Source organism: Poecilia formosa, unplaced genomic scaffold, assembly GCF_000485575.1.
Source record: "Poecilia formosa unplaced genomic scaffold, Poecilia_formosa-5.1.2 Scaffold451, whole genome shotgun sequence".
NCBI lineage: Eukaryota > Metazoa > Chordata > Actinopteri > Cyprinodontiformes > Poeciliidae > Poecilia > Poecilia formosa.
In genome coordinates, this window is record NW_006800390.1 from 104,794 (window position 1) to 132,747 (window position 27,954).

At 40.4% G+C, this 27,954-nt stretch overlaps 1 protein-coding gene across 1 annotated transcript; it reads left to right on the forward strand.

The window, feature by feature from the left end:
- The first annotated feature begins 1,392 nt into the window (after window positions 1–1,392).
- On the forward strand, window positions 1,393–27,894 carry LOC103155840 (transmembrane protein FAM155A-like). The gene is made up of 3 exons (XM_007577693.2): window positions 1,393–2,697; window positions 21,547–21,718; window positions 22,969–27,894. Exons 1-3 carry the CDS (start codon window positions 2,011–2,013, stop codon window positions 23,265–23,267), a joined length of 1,158 nt encoding a protein of 385 aa, XP_007577755.1. The 5' UTR covers window positions 1,393–2,010; the 3' UTR covers window positions 23,268–27,894.
- Window positions 27,895–27,954: the final 60 nt, after the last annotated feature.

Consider the following 27,954-nt stretch of genomic DNA (forward strand, 5'->3'; position numbering starts at 1 on the left):
AATAAAACAACTCTCACGAACTCCTCCTCAAGGCAAGTGGCTTCTATGCGCTCTTTATTTGGCCCCAGCTTGATTTCAAGCTTCCCAGCATTTTCTTCTTGTCTTAATTTTCTCTCCCCCGTGGCTCTGAACAGGGAAGCTCATAAAAAACTGGTTTTAATGCGAAGTTTAAGCTCCAGTCTTCGTGGGAACATTTTAGCGCAGTCGCTCTGACTTGATGCGCCCTTGAACGACGGTTGCAACGGCTGCTGTGCGCGCGCATAACGTCAGAGTTGGAGAAGCTTCGTCAGGTTCACGAGATTACTGGGGGAAGATAACGGATATCAGGCGGCAAGACCTTCAAAATAAAACAAAGCAATGAGACTGAAAAGCACAGGTTGTCCTTACGTGTGAAATTTGAAAATTTGAGCAACTATAAAACATTCGAGAAAATTCGGTTTGCATATTTCATTATGACCGTAATGTGTAGCACTGTTATGGTTAGCCTAGCTACATCATCAACACTTTAAACTGAGCCGGATAAAGAAAGGTGCATTCAATTTCCCTTGGAAATTAGGAAGTCTTTTTCCAAAACCGTTTAAATTTTTAGTCATACTATTTACAGTAAACTGTATATTTCTAAAATATACAGTTTAAAAATACTGCATTTTTTGTAAATGCAGTATTCGTTTACCTTTGGACTAAACTGAAATTGTTTTCAAAATTTACACTTTTAATATTTTTAAGATTTAATAATTAATTATCAGCTAATCTTAGTTAATTAAAATCCGTTTTACTCTTTAAAAACTTTTACTTTTAAATAATACACTAACTCTTTAAAGAGCAGGGACAAAGGGCTTTGGGGGTTTTTTTCTTTTAACTTTCATAGCTATAGTCAAATAATTTTAAGCTGAGTTTTATGCACATCATCTATGTTTGTCATAGCAGTAGGATTCTTGATTGTTTGTCATTTTGTTTGCCAATTCACTGTAACTAGTACTTCCTGAAGAAGACTATCAAAATATAAGGAAACTTGGAAAAGTAATTTTTCTTTTAAAGAAGAAGCACAGTTTAGATTTTTATGTATGTGTGCATTTAAAAGATATAATTTGAAACATGGTGGCAGCATCTTGCTTTGGAAATGCCATAGTGCCTATAAAAAGTATTCACTACCATGTTTTACTTTCTTGCTGCTTTTACAAATAAATCATAATCAACAAAATTTTGGATTGAGGTCTGGTCCTGTTTTATTAAAAAATATAAAAAGTTATTAACCCTACATTAATGTTTATTAAATATGGTAGGGCCAAAGTCAATAATAAAAAAGAAAAATAAATGAATGTTTATATTTTTTGCTCAAGGAACATTATAACTATCAAGAATCAAGACAAGAATATATATACAATATACGATAAAATAAAATGACCCCAAATGTAACCCCAAAACAGAAAAAAAAACAGCAACTTGCGAAATCTTATTGTGAAATTTACAACCGGAAGTAAGGCTACGTGTCGTGGCCGAGTTGACGCAGGATGCTGCAAACACACACCGTCTCTTGGCGGACATGGCGGCAACTTGATGAAGACGGCGAGGGCTTGAAAAAGAAAAAAAGACGTCTGTAGCAGGCTGTAGCTAGGCCCCATCGCGCTGACACAAAAAGGCAACAGTCCTTCGCCATGTTGGAAGACGATAGCGCCCTTGTCCGCGCACGACCGAGGCCGGGGAAAACGTAAGCGCGTCAGTGAGTGTTTCTAAAAGCGGAGTCGCGGCTACGCAGAGGAGCGGAGCGGCGCCGCGCGGCAGCTCGGGGCGGACGGGAGGACAGCCATGGAGGATGCGGCCCGCGGTCGCAGGAGTCTGATTTCCCACCCGGCCCACGCTCCTTTGGATGGGAATTTCCGCTGAGCGCGACGGAAAGCCGGGACAACCCACTAGCCGACTCTTAAGGGGAGGAAAACGCGATCGGCTCCCGACGTCCATGACTGTTGCGGCAGAGGAGCCCCCACGGTGGAGTCGGCCGGTTCCCAAAATATGACCAGGGGTGCTGGGACGTGTTGGCAGCAAGAAGACGACGACGGCTTCCAAATCTGGCTCGAGCCCCCTCGCGACCACCAAAAGCCATTCACCGACTCTGAGAGGGCGCAGAGATGGCGACTGTCCTTGGCATCTCTCCTGTTCCTCACCGTCCTCCTCTCTGATCGCCTGTGGTTCTGCGCCGAGGCCAGGCTGGCCCGAACCCCGGACAAGTTCGCGTCCTCCCACCTCCGCTCCCCCCACACCCACTCGGTGCACATCAACCTCACAGAGAACCCCCACGCTATTTTTCTAGGAAACTCCACCAAACATCTGTGTCGCCTCGAAACTCGCCACCGGGACAGTTCGTCCGGCAACTGCTTCGCCTTCGCGGATGCGGACGACCTGTGCCGCGGCCTCTCCGACAAGCAGGGCCCGCGGGTCGCTAACATGAGCGACTTGTACCTGTCCTTTTGTAACTCCTACTCCCTGCTGGACCTGTTCGACGGCTCGGAGAGCCCGGACAACCTGAACTGCAGCGTCCGGGCGCTGGAGGACGGCGACGCGACGCGATGCGGCGAGTGCGTCCAGGCGTACCAGCGCTACGACCAGCACGCCCAGGAGAAATACGAGGACTTTGAGCTCCTGACGGAGAAATACGAGCCGGGGGCTTATTCGGTGAGGACATGCATGGAGCAGTGCAAGGTAGGTGGAGGGGAGGGGATGGAGGAGGAGGGGGTGATGTGGTGGCCATCTGTTGATTTGGGCCCGGATAGATGCCAGTTTTGGTCCTCCTGCTCCTGTCGCCATGGAGACGGGTGTCAGATCCAAGGAGACTCCCGGTCTCATTCATCTCCTCATTGTATTTAGTGCAGATGGAGGCCCCGCTAGTGAATCCCTTATTTTTTATTTTATTTTTAGCGCATAATCTGCAATCGGCCTCAACCTATACAATAAGGCTGATAGCTTCTGCAAACATCCTCTGAGCCCTGTGTGTGTGTGTGTGTGTGTGTGTGTGTGTGTGTGTGTGTGTGTGTGTGTGTGTTGTCGCAGTCCGACAGGTGTTCACCGTGGCCGCCCTACTCCACATCGAGTGCAGTTTCATTAAAGTCAAGAGGTGGTTTCCCTGCCTAATGTGCCGGAAGTCCTTTTTTTTTATGTGTGTTTGCACATCAGCAGGCCGCTCGTCTCTTCTGGGTTTGTTTGATTTGCCTGCAGCTCAGTTCAGCACCGCGGACAGCGCCGAGCTGTTTCTTCTTCTTTTTCTTCTTCTTCTTCTTCTTCTTCTTCTTCTTCTTCTTCTTCTTCTTCTTCTCCTTCTTCTCCTTCTTCTGCTGAATGGCGCTACACCGGCTCCATTCACAGAAGCCCTGGCCAATCCCAGATGGCCTCCATTCACCCAACTAGTAACAGACTCACATTGCATTGGCGGAAAAACTAAAGAAACCCCCAAAAAACTACCAGATTATCTGCCTTTATTTTTATACTGTTTAGTTTTTCGCATCTTTAGGATATAATGCTTTGCAAAAAGTATTCCTATCCATTAAAATAAGACATTTTAGCATATTGTAACTCTAATATTTCATTTATTTAATTGGGATTTTATGAATTAGACCAACGCAAAGTAGTGGATAATTGTAAAGTGGAAAGGAAATGACACATGCAGATTGGATGGAAAGAATCAGTTTTTAAGTCTTGGCACAGATACCCCCTTGCAATTCATCTGGACTTTGACTAGACCATCATAACACTGATCCAACTCTATTTACATGTTTGTTTTTAGAGGATGAGTTTCTTCTTTCCATCATAATCTCTGTTTTCCTGAACTTGATTTCATGTTTTCATCCTCCAACGGCCTCGGATCCGTTCTCAAGGCGCTCACCCCCTTGGCATTTGTAGGGAAAACAATCATTTAGTCATGCTGCTAATTTCCTTAACAGTGACCATTATCCTTCACCTTTGTTGATTATAGGTTTTCTCTGGGCCTTTTATGTGTTACAGAAAGAGCAGCATGACTCAAACGATAATGTGGCGCTCTGGTGGAGTTAATGGCTACCTGCCTTGGAGAGGGTGAGCGGTTTAAGTTGACGGATTCGTGCGTTTTCCCTGTGAGATCAGAACCCCCTCGACCCTCCGACCCCCCACCTGCCGAGCTGCAAAGTGTGAGAACATTAAAGAAACGGATCCGCGCCGTATTGTCTCGCTCACAGGAAGCGTTTGCCAGGGAGACGATCCCTGACATTTTTGAGTCGTTTCGTTAAACGGGAGCATCTCCGGCAGTCCGCAGGTGGTGCTTTGATTCCTCTAGCCTCAGGTGAAGCATCACACGGCGAACACGGCCGGCGTTTGCGGCTCCTCGCAATGGGATCCTCCATCATCTGACTCTCTGGAAGCCCCCCATTCACTCATTCACTCATTCATGCTGACAGAACATTGGAAAAAGCAGAAGTAGGTAACGACTCACAGCGTCAGAAAACAATGAAGCTTCTGACGTTAACAAAGCCGGCCACCATTGAGGCTTTTTGAAAAAGAAACATTATTTTTGCGATTTCCCAAACAGATAAAACAGATGTAATATTTCAGACATTAAATTCTGATTAAAGTACTCTTACACCATGAACTTTTGCACTTTTACGGTCATAAAGTCAGATTTTTACCTGAAAAGTCTGAAAAGTATGCCCTGCATTTGTAATAAATACGTTTTATTAAGGTACTTCTAAATAAAAGTCACTTTATCATTTAAAATAACCTCCATTCAAACTATTCAGGGTCAAGTTTTGCTTTAACATTGATTGTAAATCAATACTTGTTGAAGTATTTTGTTTGGTTGTTTTTAAATTATGAAGAATACGGTTTTTGGTGTCTGTTAAAAATTAAAATGACTTTTAAAGTTGTCGATGTAAGTTTAGTTCACGTTTATCCTCGATTAATCTCCATATTATCTTCTGAATAAAGATAATAATCTTTAGAACCGAATCATGTAGTCGGATCATGAAACATGAATTATTTCCACAGAAAATATGAAAAAGTTTGTTGAAAATATTTAGTTTCTCCAGCTAACTGAAGTAAATTTCTAGTTGTCTTTTTAGTTTGTATGGAACCTTTATAAACTGAAGTTGGGTTTGTGTTTGAATGGGAAAAAATTTCCTTAAAGTCATAATGAATGTGAAGCTAACACATTTTAATTTCTACAAGATTGAACATAAAGACATAATAAAATATGATCTAGTCTTTGTTACATTGTAAAATGATTGAACACTTACCACACGTAATCATAAACATTCATTTTGCTAACGCTAAAGCGCTGCACCAACATGCTATTTAGCATAAGCTAGTGCTAATGCATTAACTGCAGTTCAAATTACATCACTATGAGCACTAATTTAATTTTGTTCTGTAATGCCCTTAGATATTGTATTATGTTTATGTATATTTATGTTCTTTATTGCCCATGTTTCTTTGTTTTGAAATAAGTTATTGTGGAAAAAGAGAGAAAATTAGGAGAGGAAATAGAGATACCCTCTTCAAAATAAGAGCATGACGTTTAACTACTAAAGCACAGATGTCAAACTTTATTCAGCTGAAAGCTTACAGAACAGTTAAGTAATTTATCTGCAAAAATTAAGCTAAGTGTGCTAAATGTTTTCAAAGTTAGCAAAAACGCTGTTGGCGCATTAGTGAAAGTTTACCCACCACTTCAAATTACACATCTTGTTTGTTTAATTAAATAAATGAAGCCATATGGAAAAATTGTGTGTGGAAAAACTTTATTTGGTTGCAAATTTTAATTTAAGCCACTAGATGTCACTATATCATACAAATACCCAATTAATATTTAGTTTTTAGCCAAAATATAAAGTACACTTTAAAGGCAGGGGCTGCTTATATTTTGCATTTTGACTTATTTTGCTGTTGTCCAGGTAGTTTATATTGAAAAACATGAAGTAATTTTATATTTTTTGTAGAAAACAGACCTCAGGAAGTTGTATAATTGTCTGCGGCTACAGAAAATCCTCCAGCTGTCTCTTGGCTACCCCCACAGAGTAGCCAGGCGCAGTTTCTGTCAAAATGTCTACGTAGGATGGGAAAATTGCAGTTCACTCAACAGTCTGCCTTGTTTGTTGTAATTACTGTAATAATAATGATCTGAAATGATGCAAAAAAGTCACCTTTTTAATCAAATAAAACCTACTTGTCCCCGGGAAAGACCCCCCAGCTGCCCTGAAAGCCCATGTCTTCATTTCGGATCTCTCCAGGAGGAAAATGTCTCGGCGCCCGCCCAACATTATCTCTGCACGAGACCAAAATATCCGCACTTTTTCCTAACTCATAATTATTTGACAAGAATAATGAACTGGCAGTACATCTGTCTGCACCCCGGATCCTCCCTGGTACTTTTACTCATTTGTGGATTTCAAAGGCACCTGCATGACTAAGTAGTCACAGAGTCGGAGGAACTCAGCGGCTTTTATCTGCCTGCTTCTCCTGAAACCTTTTTTTTTTTTTTTTTCCCTCCCCTGCATGTTCCTGCTACTTCTGACCCCGCTTTCACTGCATCAGTACTCCAATCCCTTGCTCCGCACGCTCTTGATATCAAACTGAAACACTGATCTTAGCCAGCGATGCGCTTAAGTGAGAAGGAGGACATAAGCCGCGGCGTCCTACGGCTCTAGATCCTTGTCAACCACACACATCGGCATTGATCTCAGCTCTTTACTGAGGGATGGGCAGTGGCGATACCAGGAAGTTGATCTCTATTGATTCACACTGAGCACTCTGTGTTTTCTCGTCCTTTATTTGATAGTAGGCAGCTCCTGCGACCCAAATAGGGCGAGTGGCTGAGCGGCGATGTCTCTATCCGAGCCTGTCTGACTGTACCACATGACCTGTTTACAGATTTTTGCTAATCTCTTCCACGGTCTTGAGATTTTATGGGTTTTGTTACAACCAGAAACTGCAATTTTAGTCTTTTTAGTATCTTGCGTGACCCTTAACCTCCTGTCCCCATGGTGATACAGCGACGGTAGCATCATGAAAAAAATTAATTCCTACAAACTCCGGAGGAACCAAGTGGCTTTAAAAGTTGCCTTAATAGTAAATATACATTCCAAATGTGAATATTACTATTTTTCACATCAGTGCTTGTTGAACAGTGAATATCAGGAGGTAATTAACACAGGTTTTTATGCTGTTTTATAGCTAATCTTATTCTTTATGGAGTTTTATATCACTAATGTCCCACTCTGGGTAGAATATTACCAATAAACAGTAATATTCAGTAATATAATTAGTTATTACCCCCGATTACCAACCTCCTGCTGTCATATCCAGGTACATTATTTCTACTTTGAGTGTTTTCACATCTTTAATGTCTGATATGTTTGGCCTGGCTCTGTGTTGTTGTGGTATTGAGCCCTGAATGCTTTCACCAGTGTCTGGCCTCAGTTGGCCAGCATTAAACATTTACAAGCTGGGGGACATAATGGAGCATTAAGCAGCCAGAGAGACACCTAGTTTTGCTAAAAGGAAAGCAAGTATTTCATTTACATTCATCAGAAACCTCAGAGGAATACTAATGCGGTTTGGTTGGAAACCGATGATTACCTTTGTAAACCTTTAGGGACTGTGTTTATAAAATGATCTGCTGCCAAACTGTTGGGGTATCTCTGAAATCTTCTCGTTCGGTGATGGTTCAGGAGTTGCTCTGCGTTGCCTCAGTTGTGCTGGCTGTGATTCTGGATCTGGCCGGTTGACGTTTGCTTTGTGTTGCACCGATTTTTGCCTGTACACATCAAACCGACTGTGAGAAAGGAAGGGGATTGCATACAGGAGCTGCTGCTGCTTTGATTTGCTCTCACTCACCCCACGGTACCTCCCACTTGACAAGACGCAGGCGAAGAAGTTACACACAAATGTGTCATTTATGTGGCTTACTGAAGGATTCACACTTTTGTAATTTTTGTCTTGGTGCAACCAGAAACTTTAACGTCGTCCCTTTGAAACCGAGCCTGCTAAGCCTTCAGTGCGTCGGTGACTGACAGACTGTTGCAGCTCAGTGCACTCCCTGCCTGCCTGGGTGTTTACGAGAACCCACAGCGGTGCGCTCACGTGGGTTTTCCGCCATTGTGGCTTCCTGCGGCGGTTGTGGATGCTGACCTTGGAGGGGGATTTGTCCCCGCGCAATGCCTGTCCCACTCCGGGACAGCCACATTTATGAATGGGCCGAGCCCTGAGCTGAATGCTAATGAGGATGGGAGAGAGGAGACAGCGGAAAGCTTCACAGCTGTGAGCTGCTGCTGTCCACCGGGGAGCGGTTCAGATCCACCTGAAGCAAAACAAAATATACATACAAAGGTTAATGTAGATGCTTGTCGATCTGACTCCTTTCACCTGTGTGGCGTTTTAGTTACAGATGAGTCGTCTATTTGATAATGTTGTCAATGAAGGCTAGCGGTAATCGCTGTTGATAGGAACATGATTGGTTCTGCTTAAGTTTAAACTAAATTTTCTACAGCACAATTTAGATTAGTTAAAAGATTTTTAGCAACATCTCCCATAATGTTAGCATTAGAAAACACTTTGACTACCACCAAGGAAAATCAGTTTTCTGTAAGTTAAATAAATCTAATGCACCATTTTTATTTAAGCTCCAGCTAGCTAGCTGTGTTTGTTTTGCCATGAAGTTGCTGCAGACATTCAAATGGATTCAGTAGCCTCTTATGTAGCACTGAGCCGGATTTGCATCAGCATCTGGACTCTGCATTAGCATTGCCGTTATATTGTGAGTAGCATTTTCTGCTAGATATTCTTTTAATTTAGCTTTGACTGTATTTATGGATGTAGGGAGTTGTGAGCTCTGCTACCTAAAAAGTGAGCTGCCTCATCCTTAAAGCACTAATGATAAACATTAGTTTTGCTAACGCTACATTGATATAGCAACATGGTATTTAATGGAAGCTAATGCTGAAGTAATTCTACACCAATGCATTCTGGGTACAAAGTAAATATCATGAGTGGAAGAAATGAAACTGCTGTGTAAACAGTCTTCACCCACTTCGAAAATAAGAGCAGGAGCGTAAACGTGCAACTATTTCATAAGTAATCCTTCAACACAGATGTCAAACTTTATTCAGCTGAAAGTTTACAAATTGACCAAATAAATTAACGCTTTAGAATTTATCTGGAAAAATGTAAATATGTTTTTAAAGTTAGCAAAAACGCTAATGTGCTAACCGAAACATTGGGGTTTCTTCCGAGCCTGCCCTGTGTTTACCTCCATCCATTTTCCCATCTACACTAAACTCCTTCACGTTCCAAACATCACCACAGCATGATCCTGCCACTACCGTGTTTCATTGCTTCATCTGTTGGCTTTGTCTTCTTCATTTTGTTCACTAATTATGTGACTTTTTTTAAGCATTTGGTTGACCTGGATTTCATTTAAGCACATTAGTCAAGTTACCAAACACACACTTCACACTTTTCAGATTTTTTTGGTTAAAAAATGACGTATTGTTTTTTTTTTACAACTTTACAAATCTACGCTACTTAGAGTTGATTTATCACATCAATCTAATAAATACATAGAAGTTTTTCATTGTAACTGATAAAATTATGTTTTTGTCAAAATGGGAACAATACTGTTATTCAGATGTAAACTTTTTGCTAATACTTCAGTTTTTTATTGAAAATATCACTGTAGTTATTCACATGTAGTCCAGTTTTTCTCTGGTGAAAAATCATCATATTAGCTGCATCAGGAAATTATTTTTGCAGAGATAGTATGTGTGTTAAATTTATGTCTGTCTTTTCTGGATGTTTCAAAGAGGGAGTGGCTAAGCTGCATCAAGTGATGTAATTTCCTCTGTCGACCAATCAGGGCTTGGCGCTCGATTCAGATCTGCTGGCAACATTTAAATTTGATTAAAAACGAACGGTCCTGACTGGGTAGATAACCCGTTTAAAGAAGACACTTTTTCATAACCGAATATTAAATAAATAAATGTAGATCCCCATCATGTACCTTTGCTTTCTTTGAATTACTGTATGTTGTCCTGAAGAAAACACGGACAGATGTGTCTTAGTGACTAATTCTTTCAAAAATCCTCCCCGGAGATGGCTCGCATTTAGCTGCCAAGCTGTTCTGTTCAGGCAATAATGGAACATGCAGAATTTAATTATAGTCAAAACATTCATTAGCTTGCCTTCATAAACTGTGAGAAAATGAAGATGTTTCAAGCAGGATGTTCTTTTCCCATGAAAAGGATCAGACTAATGCCTTCATTCATTTAGTGCGTGACATCAATTAGTGTGACGGTGCTATTGTCTGCGTACATATTTAAGTGGATTGTTTTTGCTGGGGCAGATATGAGGCTGAAAGCGCAGCCCCGTTGCTTTGTGTTAATGTTATTTCATTACACAGCAGAGTTTGGCTAATAAAACGTGTATTAGACGCAGGGTGGGGATGTTTGTAGAGCGTCGGGGGTTTGTTGGTTACTCTTGCGTGATTATGACCTGTATTTCCTATTAATTTGACCATATAGACCTGTTTCTATCCAGGCCTGGTGTATGTATATTCAGATTGTATGCTAAGCTCCATTACAATGACTGAGGCTGATGTTGTCTTGTTAGAGGAATTGCCAGCCACAGAATATTATTTTTTTGGACTTTATGTATCTCTTTAAAATCTCAGTTATTAAGTGTAATCAAAATGTAGTGTATAATTGGAAGGAAAAGCAACAAATTCTCCAAATTTGGAAATTTAGTACTACTTTTCAACTAACCACAAACAGAGTAACTATTCTGCTAATCTAAAAGAAGCTTAGATTAGGAAGTAACTAGCTTGTGCAGCTAGTCTAGTGTTAAAAACTTAAGAAGAGTGACAGGTGGCACCTGTGTAGTTTGTGTTTTGGCTTCTTTTAATGAGGGAATTGTTTAGTAGCTTCCTTTCAGCTAGCTGACCAGCAGTGTGGAGCATCAGGTGAGGCAGGGGGAGAGTTGTGGAAACATATTTGCAATAAAAAAAAATGTTTTTTGACATTCTATTGAAAAATGGGATATTAGAGATAATTTATATACCAAAGCTGCTCAATAATCAAAGGATTTGATGTATTGGTGTTCCGTCAGAGTCTTTTTATAATTGTTGACAACCGTTTTGCAGATTTTTATTGGTATTTTGATGATCTGTCTGTGGAGTTGAGCTCCAAGTCTTTGTGGCTGAAAGGCCTCCTTACAATCACCAGATTCTCTCAAAATGTTAATATTAGTTTCAGTTCAAATGAACGAATTAAAAAGATTAATTGATCCAAAATCTACCGGGGGTATGAATAAATTATTCACAAAGCCAAGCTATTTCTTGTAACAAAGCCAAGAAAAGTCTTCTAGATTGGCTATTTCCAGAAGAAATAAAAAAGGCTCAGAAAGGTTGCAAAGGTTCTTTATTCAAATGTGACCTAAAGATCCAACATGGCCGTCCTGCATGTAAAAACTAATAAATAGCAACAATACAATAGTTTCTTAGCTCTGTTCTTAAGTTTTTGAAATCCTAGTGTTTAATCTTTATTGCTCATGTTATTGATTTGAACATGAATCTTGTGTTTGGGTCTCAAGCTACCAAACAACACAGTTACCATTGTAGCTCTGTATTGTTTTCCATATGGTACATTTGCTTGGCCAACTATTGTGTTCTGAGGCAGCTTTTTAGACAGAGTATCTGCTGATAAGTCTCGATATCATTGGTTAAAAATGCAACAGTAACAACTTTACTGCTGAAAACAGGAAACTGACGCAGAGCATTAGCAACTTCCTGAGCCATAACGTTGCAGACGAAACACGTAACGATCTGGCTGAGAGTTATCTTCCATTTAGCAAGTATGGATTGAATGTCACCCCATTAACAGAGCCACCAACGGTCCTTACGATCCTCCTGCTCGACCTCCTCTTCAGAACCTCTCCTGGTCGGATCCGCAAAGTGGCCACCTGAGCTGAGAGCTGCTGTACAGCCTGTCGAGACCCTTCTCCCAACTCTTCAGTGGCGTTCAGATTAGAATAGCAGTTGCAGCAATTTGAAGCTTGTTCTCATTTCCCATTTGGTTGCATCAGCTTTCGTGCTCAACTGCAAATATTTTGTCTACCAGATTTTTAAAGGAAGTAGTTTGTCCAGAAGTTAAATGATTGATTGTGTTGCGCAACAGTTGGTTTGGTTTAACAATTTGGGAACCAGATGACTATCAGGAAATAGTTTTCAGTCTGATAAGGCTTAGTTATGAAATAGATGAAGGATTTAAGTTCAGTACTAACATATTCGCACTGCATTTGAATATACCGGTGGAATAATATCAGATAAGATGAGTTTATTAGCAAAAACATTAATTATTTCAGTTAAAATAGTAACTCAACTAAACTAGGAAATGAAAGAATAATGAACCTAACCTGCTGAAAGTAAAGCAGGTTGAAGAATAAAAACAACCATTAAAAATGGTGAAATTATGTCACATTTCAATATAAACTGCAATGAGAAACCAAACTGGGAATCTGAAAATGAACCAAAATAGCCTTTAGCTAACAAAGATTAGCTTACATCACACAGTAACACAGCATAAATATAATATAAATTGTTTGGGAGCGTCATTTGTGTGCTACAGCAGCGACATGAAGCTCTTCAGCCAAATCAATAAAAGTCATCTTAGCTTAGCATTAGCTGCTACGATAACGAATGTCGTTTAGCACATTTTATGGACAATTCTATGTAGTTTAATGTGAAAAGAGGAAAGGAAAAACTCGGATAAAACATACTGAGCTCACATAAAATGACTTTACTTATCATTAACCTTATAAAACAAATGTTTACACCACAAGCCTGCTGATGACATGGCCTGTTTGCACTCAAGCAATTTATAAATCCTGCAATACACAGTGCAAACTAAATGTTTTAATACCCACCTGTCATGGTACATTGAGCAATCTGATGTAAAGTTGTATACGTTGGTTAAAGGATTGTATAAGTACTTCATTCTGGGATTAATCGTGTTTCTTCGTGGCTGGGTCCCAACAGTTTTAAAGAAAAGGGGTCCAAACATTTATGATCCCCAGAGGGAGAACTCTGGATAAAAGTTTTCCAATCCACATCATTACATGCTCAATGATACCCGATATGAATTATGAATGAATCTTATTTCCTTCCACTGAGCCAGCATCTTAGAGCTTCATCATTTTTATTACGGAAGTCTTTAATTTTTTAACATAATCGTTCTATACATTTTTTGCACCATCAGGCACTAGGATTATTCTCATATGAAGTGGAAAAGGAGCTCTGCATCAATTTCAAAAGTTTTTACAAACAACTTATTTTTGTCATAGAATATCAGTAAAAAAAAATACATTTAACTGTATATTTTGTTTACTTATAACTTTATTTCTCTTAGATTATTCCTTTTGGTTTGTAGACTGAAAAACACAAAATATTACAAAGTATTTTTGGTCTAATTTGTAGTGTAAATATCTTATTTCACTTTAAATAGACAAAACTAACTTACAAATAACTTTTCAGCAAGAAATAGAAGCTGAAATTTTAGTAGAACAAGACATTTTAACTTATATTTCATTATTTCACTTTTAACTTGTACTTTTTCATCAATATTAAGGAATTATTTACTTAAAACGAGCTCGAGTTACTTAAAACGAGTTACTTGTAAGTTAGTTTACTTGAAATAAGATGGAACCAAGATATTTGCACTAGAAACTGGACCAAAAATACTTGGTTTTCTCTGCATTTGAGTTTTTTCAAACATATTTTCTGATTTTCTGCCTGATTTACATGATCTTATTTACAAAAGTTATGATTGCTAAAATTATTTCTTTACGCTAAAATGCCAGAGTAATGACAGTGGAAACCTTGTTAATTTGTTTTTATTAAACTCGTGACGTTTATATGCTGTAATATTAGGCTTTTAAACAAATTGGTCCACAATTTGAAGATCTTGTGTCTTCATAAACTTTTTATTTCAAGAAATCTGAGCAAAATGGAGGCACAACACCTCAAATGTACGGTTTCCTTGCGTGACATCATGAGAAAAAACATCAGGAAGACAACTGTAGATCTCTGTCTCTATGGAGCTGATTAATCCTTGAATGCAGTTGTTCACCATAGAAATGTCCAGTCATCATCATAGGCTTTATGTCTCAGAGATAAACCTGTTTTCCTCCTTTTTATGTATCTCAGCCTCAGCAGAAAAGCAAAAGACCTTGCTGAAGAAAACTCAGAGTTGAGCCTGGTTCACTTCCAGACATTTATCTGTCCATCTTCACCGCAGAGCAACGTCTCAGGTTGGCCGGTTTGGTGGATGAGTTCATGCTGGAGTCGCTATCGGTAGGGAAACCACTGTGACCTCTCCAGCGCTCTCCCTGAGCTCTAATCCAGCTGCCAACCCTCTAAACCTGCAGAGTTGAGGCTCTGCTTCAGAGCCTGGTTCAACCTGGGTGTCATAAGCTGATTTCTAATGCATGTGTTTGGTTTTATTTATCATAGACTGATTCAGACCTATCATTTTTTTTTTTTTTTTTAAATTGAGCCAATTTATTGTGACGCAGAAGCAGGTAGACGGCAAATCCTCCCATGCACATTCATGATCATGTTTTCTCAGAATGCGTCTGCGAAACATGCTTCAGGGAAATGGAGCCGCTTATCCCAAACTTACCGTATTCTCATATGAAAGTCAAACGTCTCCAGACCCCAATAACACCGTGTTCTCTGAGGTCAAGCTTTCTCAGAGCCTATCAATATAATTGATGGATGGTTAGTCATGCTGTTTACTGACTGGGTCATTTTAAAACATCTCTTTATTCTGTACAGTAAAGTCCAGATATGTCCGTATGCCTCATAGGATTAATTTAAATATATTTTTTATTCCACCATGATGTTTCTGAAATGGGCATCTCCGAAAGATAATAAAACTGAAATTGTAGAGCAGATATTTGAGCTTTTAAGATGCTAAATCATCTGCTTCTTGTCTTATACACAAGAGTGATTGACAGCTCTAAGTCCCTCCTCTGATTGGTTGTTTCTAATTTGGTATATTGCTTTTCTGCAGATGGCAGTAGAACCACAGGGAGGAGGCAGAGCAGTTGGATATTATCCTGTCATGTCAGGACATGGGGACACTTTTAATAAATATGTTAAAGATAAACATCCTGTCGCTTTAATTATTAATGGAAAGATATTTATTGGCATTGCAGCAATGAAACCGTTTATGTAATTTTAATGGTTTATCTTTGGTGAAGTGGAAGGCCTCCTTGCCTTTGTGCAATTTGACATTTTGAAAATAAGTTTGCTGAATGAAAACACACAAATTTTTAAAAAAACCTCAATGGAAATAAATTTTTTCGCGTCACATGAGTGACACTATTAACAACCAGCTGTTGCCACTGATGGAAACCACAAAAAAGAAAACAACAGGAAGTAGTTGGTGGATGATGGAGCAGTAGGTTTTTTTTTAATGAACAAACTTATTCTCGTGTGATTTTAACGGCGTTTCTTATCTAATTCAAACACCGCAATTGCGAAATTATTATTATTATTTTGTATTTTATTTTTTTTCAACATTAGCGGAATATTGATAAAGTTTTGCGCACATTTGCAGTAGAAACGCAGCTAATATGATGTCAGTGAAGCTAAAGGATTGCTTTAAACCTAAAATCTAACAATTGTTTTGGACTTTGCTGTAGTTGGTTCAGTTTTTCTGTCTCATCGTCAAGTTTTTGGCAGGTTTTCTCCTCCGTATTTAGATCCATTCCTCTTCTCATAATTTATGGCCGGTTTTTATGTTCATGTTCACTGCAGGAATGGTGTGTTCAAGGGCCTGTGCAGTGTTGGTTTTCCTCCTTCACCTTCCTCCTGCCACTCTCCCATGAAGCCAGATTAATGACCTGCGTGACTAATAGTTGCCTCGTCGACAGACTTTCCTGTCTCTCGACTTTCCGGAGCACATTCCAGCTCCTCCACATCAACCCCTGTTGACCCTGTTAAACCGAGGAGATGGACGGACGAAGATGCAGCAAATCCGCCAACACGGGTTGCTCTGAAATTGCACACCGCTTAATTCGATGGGGCCGCTCTGTCTCGGAGTCATTTTCCAGAGCACCTGTATACAGTGTGTTACATCAGCAGGGAATTGGATGGGAATGAGTGCGGACATCAGCACGGGGGAAGGCAGACACTGTTTGCCTTTCCTGCCGGATTATCTGGCGGTTGCGTCAGCGGCTTGAGGCGGACTCTCGGAGCGAGCTGGAAGAGCATCAAAGTCCTGCGTCAACAGCATTTTGTCAGGGTCAATTGTGTCTCTTTTTTGTTGTGAACACATGAAAATGCTCCCACGTTTCTGGGCATTGTTGTGGCAAAACACATTAGGCCGTATGTGCCAAACTCAAGGCCCGGGGGCCAAATTTGGTGCGTCGTAGCTCTTTATGTGGTCCTCTGGACTCCAGAGGGACACATAAGTAGAACCCTCAAGATAATAGCTGTGTGTTCAAATGTTATTTGATCAAATCAAAGCAGTTTCGTCCAGTTCCTCCAGTCCTTTGTGGAAATTCACTCACAAATCAACAGATCCCCACATTTTCTCTGGAGTTTTTTGCAAAATTTCTGCAAAAAAAAAAAAAAGGTCCAAAATATTGAGTTTAAGTGATGCTAACTCCCACCTGCAGGTGGCAGTATGTCTCACTTCTTCTACACTGCTGTAGTAGAAGTCTTACTTGATGTCAAGTTGTCGTCCGAGCAACAAAAAGTCACATTTATAAATGTCATTCTCTGTCGAGCCAATGGGTAATAATCGACTAACAGTATTTAAAGTTAAACAAATAAGGTGGTTTCTCATTAACTTTAGCCAACCTTACCTTAATGTTAATATCTCAAAATTCCTTATAGGTTTTTCTGAATTTGCCCCTCAAAATCAGTGATTCTGATTGATTCTGGTCACAAAATCCCAAAGGAACTGATAGTTATTACTGTTTTATTAGTTTATTAAGGGGTTTTATCAACACATTCTGGAACAACCAGCACATTCCTGATCCAGTGGATGAGGCGACCCCTTTTGTTTCCCCGCTGTGAGGCTTTTCCACTCTGTACTTTACGGAGCCGTGGAAAAAGAAAAATAAATAAAACGACGGGCCCCATCATCACACAAAGAAACGTGGCTGAAAATAGCCCAGGTAGTGCGAGAGCCGCTTCCTGCTCAACCAGAGCTGTGATTTGTGCGAGTGGTAATGATCTGTGTCATTCAGCTTCTAACTGGGATCTCACTCTGCAGCTGACTCACATGCTTTTTATAGCCGCCGCCGTTGCCGTCTCTTGTCATTCCACTTTATAGCCGCCGCGTGAGTGAGCGAGTGTGTGTGTGTGTGTGTGTTTGTGTGTGCGGAGAGACCGTCCTGCTGGGAACGAAACGGAGTGTTGACACTTCACAGCAGGTTCAGTTAAAGTTTTTACAAACTGTCGGAGCTCAAGCCAACCGCTTGGCTCACTCGGCGCTTGATTTGCGAGGTATACGCCATTATAATAACAAATGCGTGCGCTTTATTACCTTTGTCACCTCTTTTGCAAGTTTTTTGCTATAATTAAAGCTCGTGGAGGCAGGTGGAGCATGAGAATGTTCTGTTTGCTGCTTACGTTGGTGAGGAAATGATTATAGCTGAACTTCTTAACCTTTTCTAGCCGTCAGTCGGTGGAGGTTAAATGTTTACCAGAATAACAGAAAGCTGAACAGGCAGAAATTATCCAGATGTGCAACACTGGTAGAGACATGCTCAATTAATCGTTTACTTGTATAATAAATTTAAATTATCTTAAAATGTTTTTCAGAAGGCAATTTTATTTAGAGAGAGTTCATAATCCATTTTATTATGGTTTCAGTTCTAAGTAGTTTTTCTTTCTATTTTGTTTCCTGTTTTGGGGCATTTGAAATGTCTTTCTTTCCCAGTGTTAAGTGATTTTTACTAAATTAAAGTTTAATCTTTGAGAGACCAAACATGACAATATTGGCATATTGTCATATGCCAATATCACTTAAAAATGGTCTCAAAACAACAATATTATCATTTCTGGGACAATTTATCATCCAGCAAAATCAGGCTTTGTGACAGACACTTAAAATGATCAGTTTTCTGATTTTACTTTTTTTATAGAAATATGTTTGAGTAAAATGAACCTTGTTCTTTTACTCTATCAACTACTGACAACATGCCACTGAAATCCCAAGCAAAAATTTTGTATTTATTTGCAGAAAACGAGAAATGGTCAAAATTAGGAAAATGATGCAGTGCTTTCAGACCTGAAATAAGTTCGTTTTAATTTTGAAACAACAATGCTAATGTTTTAACTCAGTTCACAAATCAATATTTGGTGGAAAATCCTTCAAGTTTCCAATGGAGCTGTACGTAGTGTAGCGTTTATAGAGGAATATCTAGTGGCTGCAGATCACTTGGAGCTACTGTGTGCTTCTTATACAATAGAAATCACTGTAGAGAAATGTTAGATACCACACCTTAACATTCCCTTTAACCACACCACCAGTTCTGGTTTCGTTTGATTTCTCTGCAAAACTCAAGCTTTGAAGGCAGTAATGGGCCTATTGGGTCTGGAATCAGCTGGAATCAGCTGAGCGCTGACCAGCTTAGCTCGCTGCTCCATCTGCGCCTCTGGGCTCCGGTGCATTGTTTGAAGCAGCCTAAGCTGCATGGCGACAGAGACTCTGAGTGCCAGGTTCCCATTCACACTGATCACACATTAGACTGATCAAATCAGACTCCAGGCCTGCTTCCTGACTAACTCAATTTGCTCTTGTACGCTTCCCTTTTCACGCTGTGCACGAGCACACACACACACACACACACACACACACACACACACACGCACACACACACACAAGTTGCAGACCTGGATGCAGTTCTTCTTTTTTTATTTTTTAAATGTGCGCGCACACAGACAGCAAAAGCCGGCAGCGAGCGGGGCAGCACCCATTGAGCTTTAATGAAAAGCAGAAAAAGCCGTTACCTTGGCAACTGCCTGCATACATCTTCAGGAGGACCCAGATTTCCTGTCTCGCAGCGGCCGTATTGTTTTGGTTCTCTTTTGAAAGCTGCGGCATCCCTGGGTGGATTGTCTCACCGCTGGGAGAATTTATGCAACATCATCTTAAATTAAGCAGCATTTGTTTAATTTTGGGGGGAGGGGGAGGGGTGAACAGGAAGTCCCGCCCACTTTCTATTAAAATCCTTACCTTGAACATCTCAGACCGGTTGATCTTATAAGTGATTCTTAGCTGGTTTCCCCCCCACGCTGTTCAGCTGTTGAGCTCTTCTACAACAAGAACACAGCTGCCAAACGCAGAGGATCATGGGAATTAATCTGGCTGCATGAATCATCCACAAAAGCCCCCCTCTAACACAGCAAAAGGTGTAAATGCTATACTCTGAATGGACAGAACACGTTTTTTTCACCAAGGCAATAAAAGCACGCAGAGTTGACCTTTTTTTTTTTTTTCGTTTTGCTTTGAAGCGCCCAGACATTTCCTCCATAAAAGCACACATGAAGTGTAAACACGACGTCCTGCATGTCGGCAATATATTTGATTACACAAAGCACACTGCTCTTCCATTATCGTTCTCATCACCGTCGCCATAATCAGATTACTCTAATTATTATAATTGTCTGCGCAGGGTTTGTTATCTTTGTTTGCTGGCGTAAACAGGAAGCAGATCCGAGTCCCCGCATGGGGACGGGAGGAAGATTTACCTCGCTGTGATTCAACCAAACATCCAAACCGCAAGGAACCTGACGGCAAACCGTCCCACCATTCACATCTCCGATGCTCCTCTGTGCTGCTTCGATGATTAGCAACGTTGGCAACATGTTCTCCGCTGAGGCGTTCACAGCAGTAAAGCTTCTTGCTTTTTCTCATTTTGCCACCTTAAAACAACAAACTTTAACTAAGTTCCCATTAAAATACGGTAAAGAGAGCTTAATTCTTAAGTTTTTAACTTACTTTTGGGTCCGAATTAAAAGATGTGCATTTATTTTCTCATTGTTTGTAGTTAAATCAGATGAAACTTCTCTTTTTTTAAGCCAGTTAGAATTGCCAAAATTATTTCTATTTGGTAAATGTCAGAAAACTCAGTGAGAAAAGTTTTTTTCTAACTTTCTTTCCGGTGGTGGATGTCAGACTTCCCCAGGTCAGCTTTGGCTACTCTGTAGTAGCTGCCACTGCATGAATGTGTGCATGAATGGGTGAATTTGGATTTGATAAAGCGCTATAGAAGTACAGGCTGTTCTTCATCCTCGTTCTTTTCCTCATTTGTGGCATTGGTTCCTTCCTTGTTTGTCCTTTTTGCCTTTCTTATGTTATATTCCTTCAATCCCTTGTGTCCACACATCCTCAAAGTTTTCAATTTGTGTAATTAAGGCCATAAAATGTAAATAAAAAAAGTCTTTAATACATTAATCGCAGGTTTTTAAAGTTGATTTGACGGTACTGTTTAATCTTGTAGAGTCTTTGTATTTTTTTTCTAATTGGCAACAGTTTGAGTCTCAACCCTTTGTTGATCTATCACATAAAATAAAAAATGCTTATATTGTGAAAAGTTTAGTATTGACATTTCATGTCAATAGTTTTTGCTACTTTTATTACATATTTAAGTGCGAGAGAGGCCTCCATGATAATTTTGAACTCTGCATTTTTAATCAAGCATTTCATCACCAGGGTTTCCTCCAGTGTATTTTAAGCCTGGCGGGCCACCAGGCTGAGCATTGCTTAATTTAAGTTTTTTTTTTGTTTGTTTTTTTTGGGGTTTTTTTTTTAAGTTTGCATTTTTTTTAAGTTGGTGTTCAGGTGTTAATCTTCCAATCTTTTTGGTTACTCTCACGTTTTATTTGTCTGATATAAAAGTTTTACTTGCTGATCTGAAACATTTAGGTGAAACAAAAACACAAAAACAATAGAAATCCTTAAGGATGTAAATACTTTTTAAGCACTTTAGTCTCCTATGATGGGTGCCTCTGCTGAATAACCATAATATATTAACAGCTAAAACTAAGAACGATTCCCGACCCGGTTTTGGCTGCATCACGTCTCATCACGTCTGCCTGCTGATAAATTTGTCCACCTAATGTGACTTCCTGGCTTAAGCTAAACCAGAGGAAGCTCTTCCTGGAAGGAGAAAACCCGTTTTGGCTTTAAACCGCGGTGACACACACCGACTCGAGCAGAACGCCTGCAGTAGATTCGCAAGCAGCTGGTTAGCCTGGCTATTATCTCCTCAGCTTTCACTGCATTAAATGCTGGGTTTCCATTTTGCTTGTCAAAACATTCCTATTAGATGGTAAGTGGTTTAAACAAGCAGGTAATTACTGCTTATTATGAAAAAACAAAAGTCATTTGGCTCCTGTTTGGATGTGATATTAACACACGCAGAGGCAGAAAACTTCCTCCAGTCCTCCAGGGGATCATGAACCTGCATCTATTTATGTCATTTTCCTCCCTCTCTCTCCCTCCTCCTCCTCCTCAGATGGCCTATAAGCCCTGGCTCTGTGCTCAGTACTTCCCCAACATCAAGCAGTCCTGTCAGAGGAAGATACCGTGCCATCGGTACTGTCTGGAGGTCCAGCAGAGCTGCCCGTTCATCCTGCCCGACAACGACGACCTGATCCACGGCGGAAACCCCAGCTTCATCTGCACAGGTCAATATGCACGTGTGAACCCTGGCCTTCACTTCCTGTAGCTCGTTTTTTTCTAGTAAATATCATTTTATGAAACGATTCAGAGAATGAATTCATGCACTGATTGACTCCACGGTGTCCCTGCTGGAAGTCGCATTTCTGAAGGTTTTCTGATGACATCTAGTGGCCGGAGCGAGAACTGCCACGAGCATCCAAGGACATTTTGAAAATTGCATGGATAAATTGAATTTGGCTTGTCTCTCTGTATTTACTACAGTTTATTCAGTTGTAACTAAACCACAGAGGAGCAAATGTCACCTGTAGCTGGTATCACTCCCTATCTGAGGGAAGACAAGCAACGTTTTCTTTTACTTTCAGTGCCGTTTCAGCGTGAAAATGTCTCGAATAATGTTTAGAAAGCAACAATTTGGACAATTTTTAATCTGTTGTGAATTTTCTCTACTCTAAATTATGCATACTGGCTCAAATATTTAAATATTTGAATAAATGTCCTCTAATTTGATTTTTTTTTTTAATTATCCAGTTCCATAGATTTACAGCAGATCGAACTCATCACAATTTTTCATACTAAATGTATTTGTAAATGTTTACTATGAAGCAATTCATACATAAAAAGAAAAGGAAAAAAATGAGTTAAAAAGTGTAGTTACTTCTATTTATGGATTACTTGGTTTATCATCAACACCTGTTGCAAATTTCATGTCAATAATGCATCTACAAATATATTTACTCTGAAAAATACTAATTTTACCTGCTGTATTTTATAACCAGACACATCTATGCTTCAATCTGTGTCAAACTTGAATGAAGTTTCTTTCTTCTGCCAGGAAGAGCGGTCAACTCCTCAGGGTTAAATTTAAGTGGGGTGTGTGTTTATTTTTGAGCCTGCATGTAAAATTCAGACGCTGCCGATCAGATAATTTGAAAATTGAATTTCCAGCCTTTGCTTCTGGTTCTCTGTTGTAAAATTCACTAAGTCTGAAACATTCCTATACATGGGTGTATGTAAACTTATGACTTGCACTATTCATTGCAATTCAGAAGCAACAAGGCCACACAGTGATGCACTGGACTGAGAAATACAGCCGTCTCCAAAAGCTTTGGCACCCACACACAGCATCTGGTTTCACTTTCTTAACTTAAAGCTTGTTAGCAGGTTGTTGATTGTGTCTGCTTGTTAAAAGTCCCGTTGCAGCCCAAACACAGCTGTCATCTGTCAACATTTTCATCCCGTGTCGTTTCTTTCCCAGGACTCCTGGGAGACCATCCATCAGACGGCGAGGCGGAGTGCTGCGACGTTCGATGGGACTCCAAAATGGACAGCCCTTCAGGCAGCACACTTAAAAGGACTGCTTCTTCCTGCCAGCCCGAGGGAGCTTCGGTCACTTCCGCCGCCAGCCCGAGACTGTGCAGCGGGCGACTGAAGATATGCCTGCTGGCCCTCGTCCTCCTACAGACTGTCATCATCATCTCAGCCTCGCATAACTCTACGTTGCTGGACGTGGCCGCCATTTTCTCGCCGGAGGAGGCCGCTCCGAACGAGGAGTGAACCCCTCGACGGGGGGGGCGTCGGGGAGCGGGGTTATGGCTTTTTACAGTGTCATGGCTCCCAGGGACGCATCTGGCGAGGTGTGCCAGAGATGTCACCGCGATCTGCTGCCAAACGAAGCGTCAATCACACAACGCGGGAGGGCTTGAACTGGAGATCTCTGGGCTGGGGGCGGACATCGACCCAACCGAGATATTCGGGGACCAGGCCCTACGAAGAACTGACCTCTTGCCACTAGAAACCTGCTCATTGTTTCTATCTCATCCAAATGTTTTCTAGCATATCGTCCCTGTTTTCCTCCCCCTCCTACCTTCCCTCTCCTCTGGTTTCAGTGTCTGGATGGGTGAAACGGACATTGATGACGTGTGCATTCCAGCTCATCGTTACCTTTAGATTTTTGCTGCACTTTTTCCCCCTGGGTGTCAGATTATTTTGACATTTCCGCGCTGTTCTTCTTTCAATCCTTCATCTCCATTGGTGTGCCGTTCATGTTGTTTGCTCAAGGGCCTGTTGGCATCAGCTCATCCTTTAGTTGTGGGTCATGCTTTCCCTCAGAAATGTGGTTCTCCTGTGTTCTGTTGTCGAGCTTATGTTTTTTTTTCTTTTTTCTACTGGATCTTTTGTGAACCCCTTACAACGGCACATGCCTAAGCATTTTAGGACCTTAAGTGCTCTGAGACTCGCTTCCTCCTCTGACTTGTTCTGCAGTTGGATAAGTTGGGAGTCAAGTGGGAAAGTTGGTGACACTGCAACTGTCCGAGGCGTTTTCTTTGACTTTTTTTTTTTTTAGTCTTTGACAGGACGCTGCTTGTTCTAAAGTGTTTAGTTCACCTTACACCACAGTGGCTCGTCTTACTGGTTAAATTGGTTGTGTGGGAGAACGCTGGAGTTGGAAAAGGCCAGAACACAGGGAGCCTCACTCATCAACCATGAACCTGTCTCCATTAATAGGCTTTTCCCACCAATCGGTTCCACTGCTTCACCAGAGATGGTGCAAAACCCACTTCTTAACTGGTCCAGTTTGGGTTTCCACAACCAGAAAACAACTTTTATTATTTATCTCAGTATTCCTACAAAACAAATGCACGAGTATCCCCATTTTAGTTATTAAAAGTTATAAACAAACTCCAGATTTGACTATAATAACAGACAGCTGGGACTTATTAGAACATAGCAGAGGGTGATATCAAAATAAACAGCAGGAGGCAGAGTTGTAAACATTTGCTCTCAACTTCCAAGCTTAAGAAAAGGCATTTATTGTCTGCATCTGTTTTCCTGCGACCCTAAACCGCTCTAATTCTCACCAGTAAGCGCTCTAATTTAGCAAGAAATTACTTCATGCCTCAACTAATAAAGTGCCTCTCTTTACACACAAGAATAAACACAAAAAATAAACTTAGATTAAGGTGCAACAAGACAACTGAGTTAAAGTGAAAGATTTATTATGATAAATGGTGAACTCTAAAATTGTGTTTTTTAAAATTTCACTTTATTTTCACCAGAATTTCCTACTGCTTTCACCTTACAAGGTATCAATTAAAACACCTCAATAAAATAGTTCAAAACAGTTTGCAAAATCAAAATTCTGGCCGATTATCTTTGATTAGATGATCCACAATAGTTGGAATAGATATTATTACAATTTGAAAACTTTTCATGGGAATTATAGGATATTACTGGGATTTACCGGGACACAACCCTGCAAGCTTCTCAGCTCGACGCCGGAACAACAAGCACATGTCACAGTAGGAGGACCGGAAGTCATGCATAAGAAAACTGCCAAAATCAAAACCCTAATTTTGGCCAGTGGTTTTAAAACTGTGTAAAAAGAGGCCCAACTCATAAACTGGCATGTTTTTTGCATGACGTTTTGGCACGTTTGGCTTCCCATAGAAGGCAATGGCAGGGCTATTTCAGTTCCGAAACCACGCGAAAGTTATTAGAAAGAATAAAAAAACGTGCGACCCTCGAGCATGAAGCTTTCTTTCCCGCGCGAGGATTAAACAAACCGCATAATATCCAAACATAGATATAAATATTTTCTTTTGCTATAGAAAACAGTTAACCCTTGTGCGTGCGAGGACTGAGGCAAACGTAGAAGACTGTGGCAAATACGTGTGTGGGGTCAGTTGGACCCCATTTCTGGACACAAGGGTTAAATATGAAAACCATTCAGTAATATATTTACCCAATAATATTAGCAAAACCTGCTAATTCAGGAGCTTGGAAGTTAACTGCATGTAATGGAGGCGTGGCCTCAGACAACAGTGTGCCATATGCATGTGATTGAGGAATAAAATAGATATGTGTGCTTGCATGAAATCTGGTTGCTTTAGTCAACATTATGCTCAAATATATCATTCAAATCCCTATTAAGATACAGTCTTTATGACACAAGATTCCAAATTTATTCAGTACACTTCCCATGGAAAGTTTACAACTTCAAAACCACAACCAATGTTTTAAGGCAGACCAGACTTCACTCATTTAGTCTAGACCAAAGTTTGGAAAAGGGTTCAGGCCAAACAAAAAGTGCCCAAATAAACACCTCATCTGTACTATTGCTAGAGTTTGAGATGGTGGAAACACAAAGAACTGGTGCAAACCAAGAACTAGCAACAAAGAGACAATATAGAGTGGAAAACTCTTAGAGCTAGTTGAGGTAGTTCATTTCTGAGGTGTCTGCACTAAAGGAAGGTTCAATGTCGTTCATAGAACTGCTTTCATAGAACAGATTTGTATTCCTACTCCAGTACAGAAAAGTTACCATTGTGCCCTTGGTATGTAAGCAAAAAAGCTAAACTGAACTTCTACTGATCCAGACAATCCAGTCAGTTAGGTGATCAATGCTTCTTTGTGTAGGTAAGTAGGTTCAACCTCACCTTATGTCCTTCACCCCTGAATGGCCAGCCCACTTTTGGGGGAACCAGATGCTTTGATTTGAATGGGGTGTTTGGTGAACTGGCCTCCCTGTCTTAAGGTAACCATGCTAGATTATTAATATCGAGAAAAATTTATTCATCCGGACATTCACTAAAGTCTTTCTGGGGCTCTACATCGACTTTGATCCCTTCACTTCAGAGTTTATCTTTACAATCTGCCCAATTAGCAACCAGAAAGAACATCATGTATTTGTGTCCTGGTGTGGTGTTTTAGTCAAGAGACCAATTCAGTTCAACCCCCTACAGGTTAAAGATACTGCCTTTTAAATTGTAGCATCTCCCAAAAGTTGCAGTTGACATTGTGCAGGGGGTTAAATACACAGGGGTGAGGAATCAACCTTTTTGCCTCTAAATAAGTGGCAGTGAAACCTGCGTGGGATCTTATTCGAGTCCTCTTGTGGAGTACTGGAACTCAGGAGGTTTCTGGCCGCTCTAGTTGGCCGCAAATATTTTACTTGACGAATGAGGCTCCCGGATCTTTGGGTGATTTTTGGCCGAATGAGGCGTCTGATGGCGTCAAAGGGGGAGAAAGTGGTGAAACCGAAACACTTCAGGGTTAGCTTCTTCTTCTAGACAAGTTCTCCTGTGGTCAGTTTGGCTTTTCAGGATCTCAGAGTTCGTACAAGTCAGTCAGTCAAACTACCTACTCTGAAAATCACCCGACGAGTTGATCAGTTACGTTCTTTATCTGACTAGCAAAGAGTCAGTGTGCAAGAAGTGTGAGGAGTTTTTAAAGGGCTGATCCATTCACTTTTATGCTGTTTTCCCTATTTTCAAATGCCGCCTTGTAGTCAATCATCTTTATCCCCCCTTTTTTACTAGCGATAGGACAAAAACAAGACATTTATCCAAAGCTGAATCACTGAGAAAGTATTGCGTTAACAACATGGTTGTTGTTTTCTAATGGCTGATCTGTTCTAATACTTTTAGCGGTGGAAGCATTGTATGAGTGACTCCTCTTCGGCATCAGATAACAACCGTTGAATCTGGCCCAGTTGGACGACCCTTGACCCTTCTTTTAAGGCCTCCCAGATGGGAGAATACATTCTCTGCCCACATGTTTGGCTCTGCCCCCCCTTAATCATTAGCTGACTGAGTCCTGTGGATCTATGCAGATGAACCCCCCGCCTCAAATATCCCCAGCCGCTGTTCTTTGCCTCCTCTAGTCCTTTCTGTTGTAAATATGTCCTGAGGATGTGGGATCCCCTAAAAGTCGCCCCTTTCTGCCTCTCCTGGTCTCCCCTCCCCCACCCGTTGGACTCTCTGTGTTTTCTGTTCGGCTCCTTGGTTTTTGTCTGTTTTTTGAGATTTTTTGCCACATTTTTCTGTTGTCTAAAGCAGTGGTGTGAGTTGATGAGTAGGACAAAGTTGGATGTTTAAAGGGATGACATAAAGAGGTCTTTAAAAATATATAGATATATATCAATATATATATGAAAAAGACAAAGCTTGAAATGAGAAAAGGTTTAATTATAGAGAAAAAAATATGATAAAAGTTGTCATATTGTCATACTAGAGATGCTTTAGTTTGCTATTTTACTTTCTTTTTTTTTCTACAAAAGACTTGGATGAAAATTATTTATAAAAATGCGTCCCACAAGTCATGACCTTTTTTGGACGTGAAACAAATACATTTATTAACATTTTGTTCAAAGGAAAATAAATATAAATTATGTTAAACATGACTTGTGTTTGTGTCTTTTTAATATCAGAGAGGTCAAAGTGTTTGGTGCAAATGTTAAAGC

Excerpts from the sequence above, each read along its gene's own strand:
- LOC103155840 (XM_007577693.2), top strand. The coding sequence starts at position 2,011 with ATGACCAGGGGTGCTGGGACGTGTTGGCAGCAAGAAGACGACGACGGC. Across the intron at positions 2,698-21,546 it reads CATGCATGGAGCAGTGCAAG|ATGGCCTATAAGCCCTGGCT; the intron begins GTAGGTGGAGGG and ends CCTCCTCCTCAG. Across the intron at positions 21,719-22,968 it reads CCCCAGCTTCATCTGCACAG|GACTCCTGGGAGACCATCCA; the intron begins GTCAATATGCAC and ends TTTCTTTCCCAG.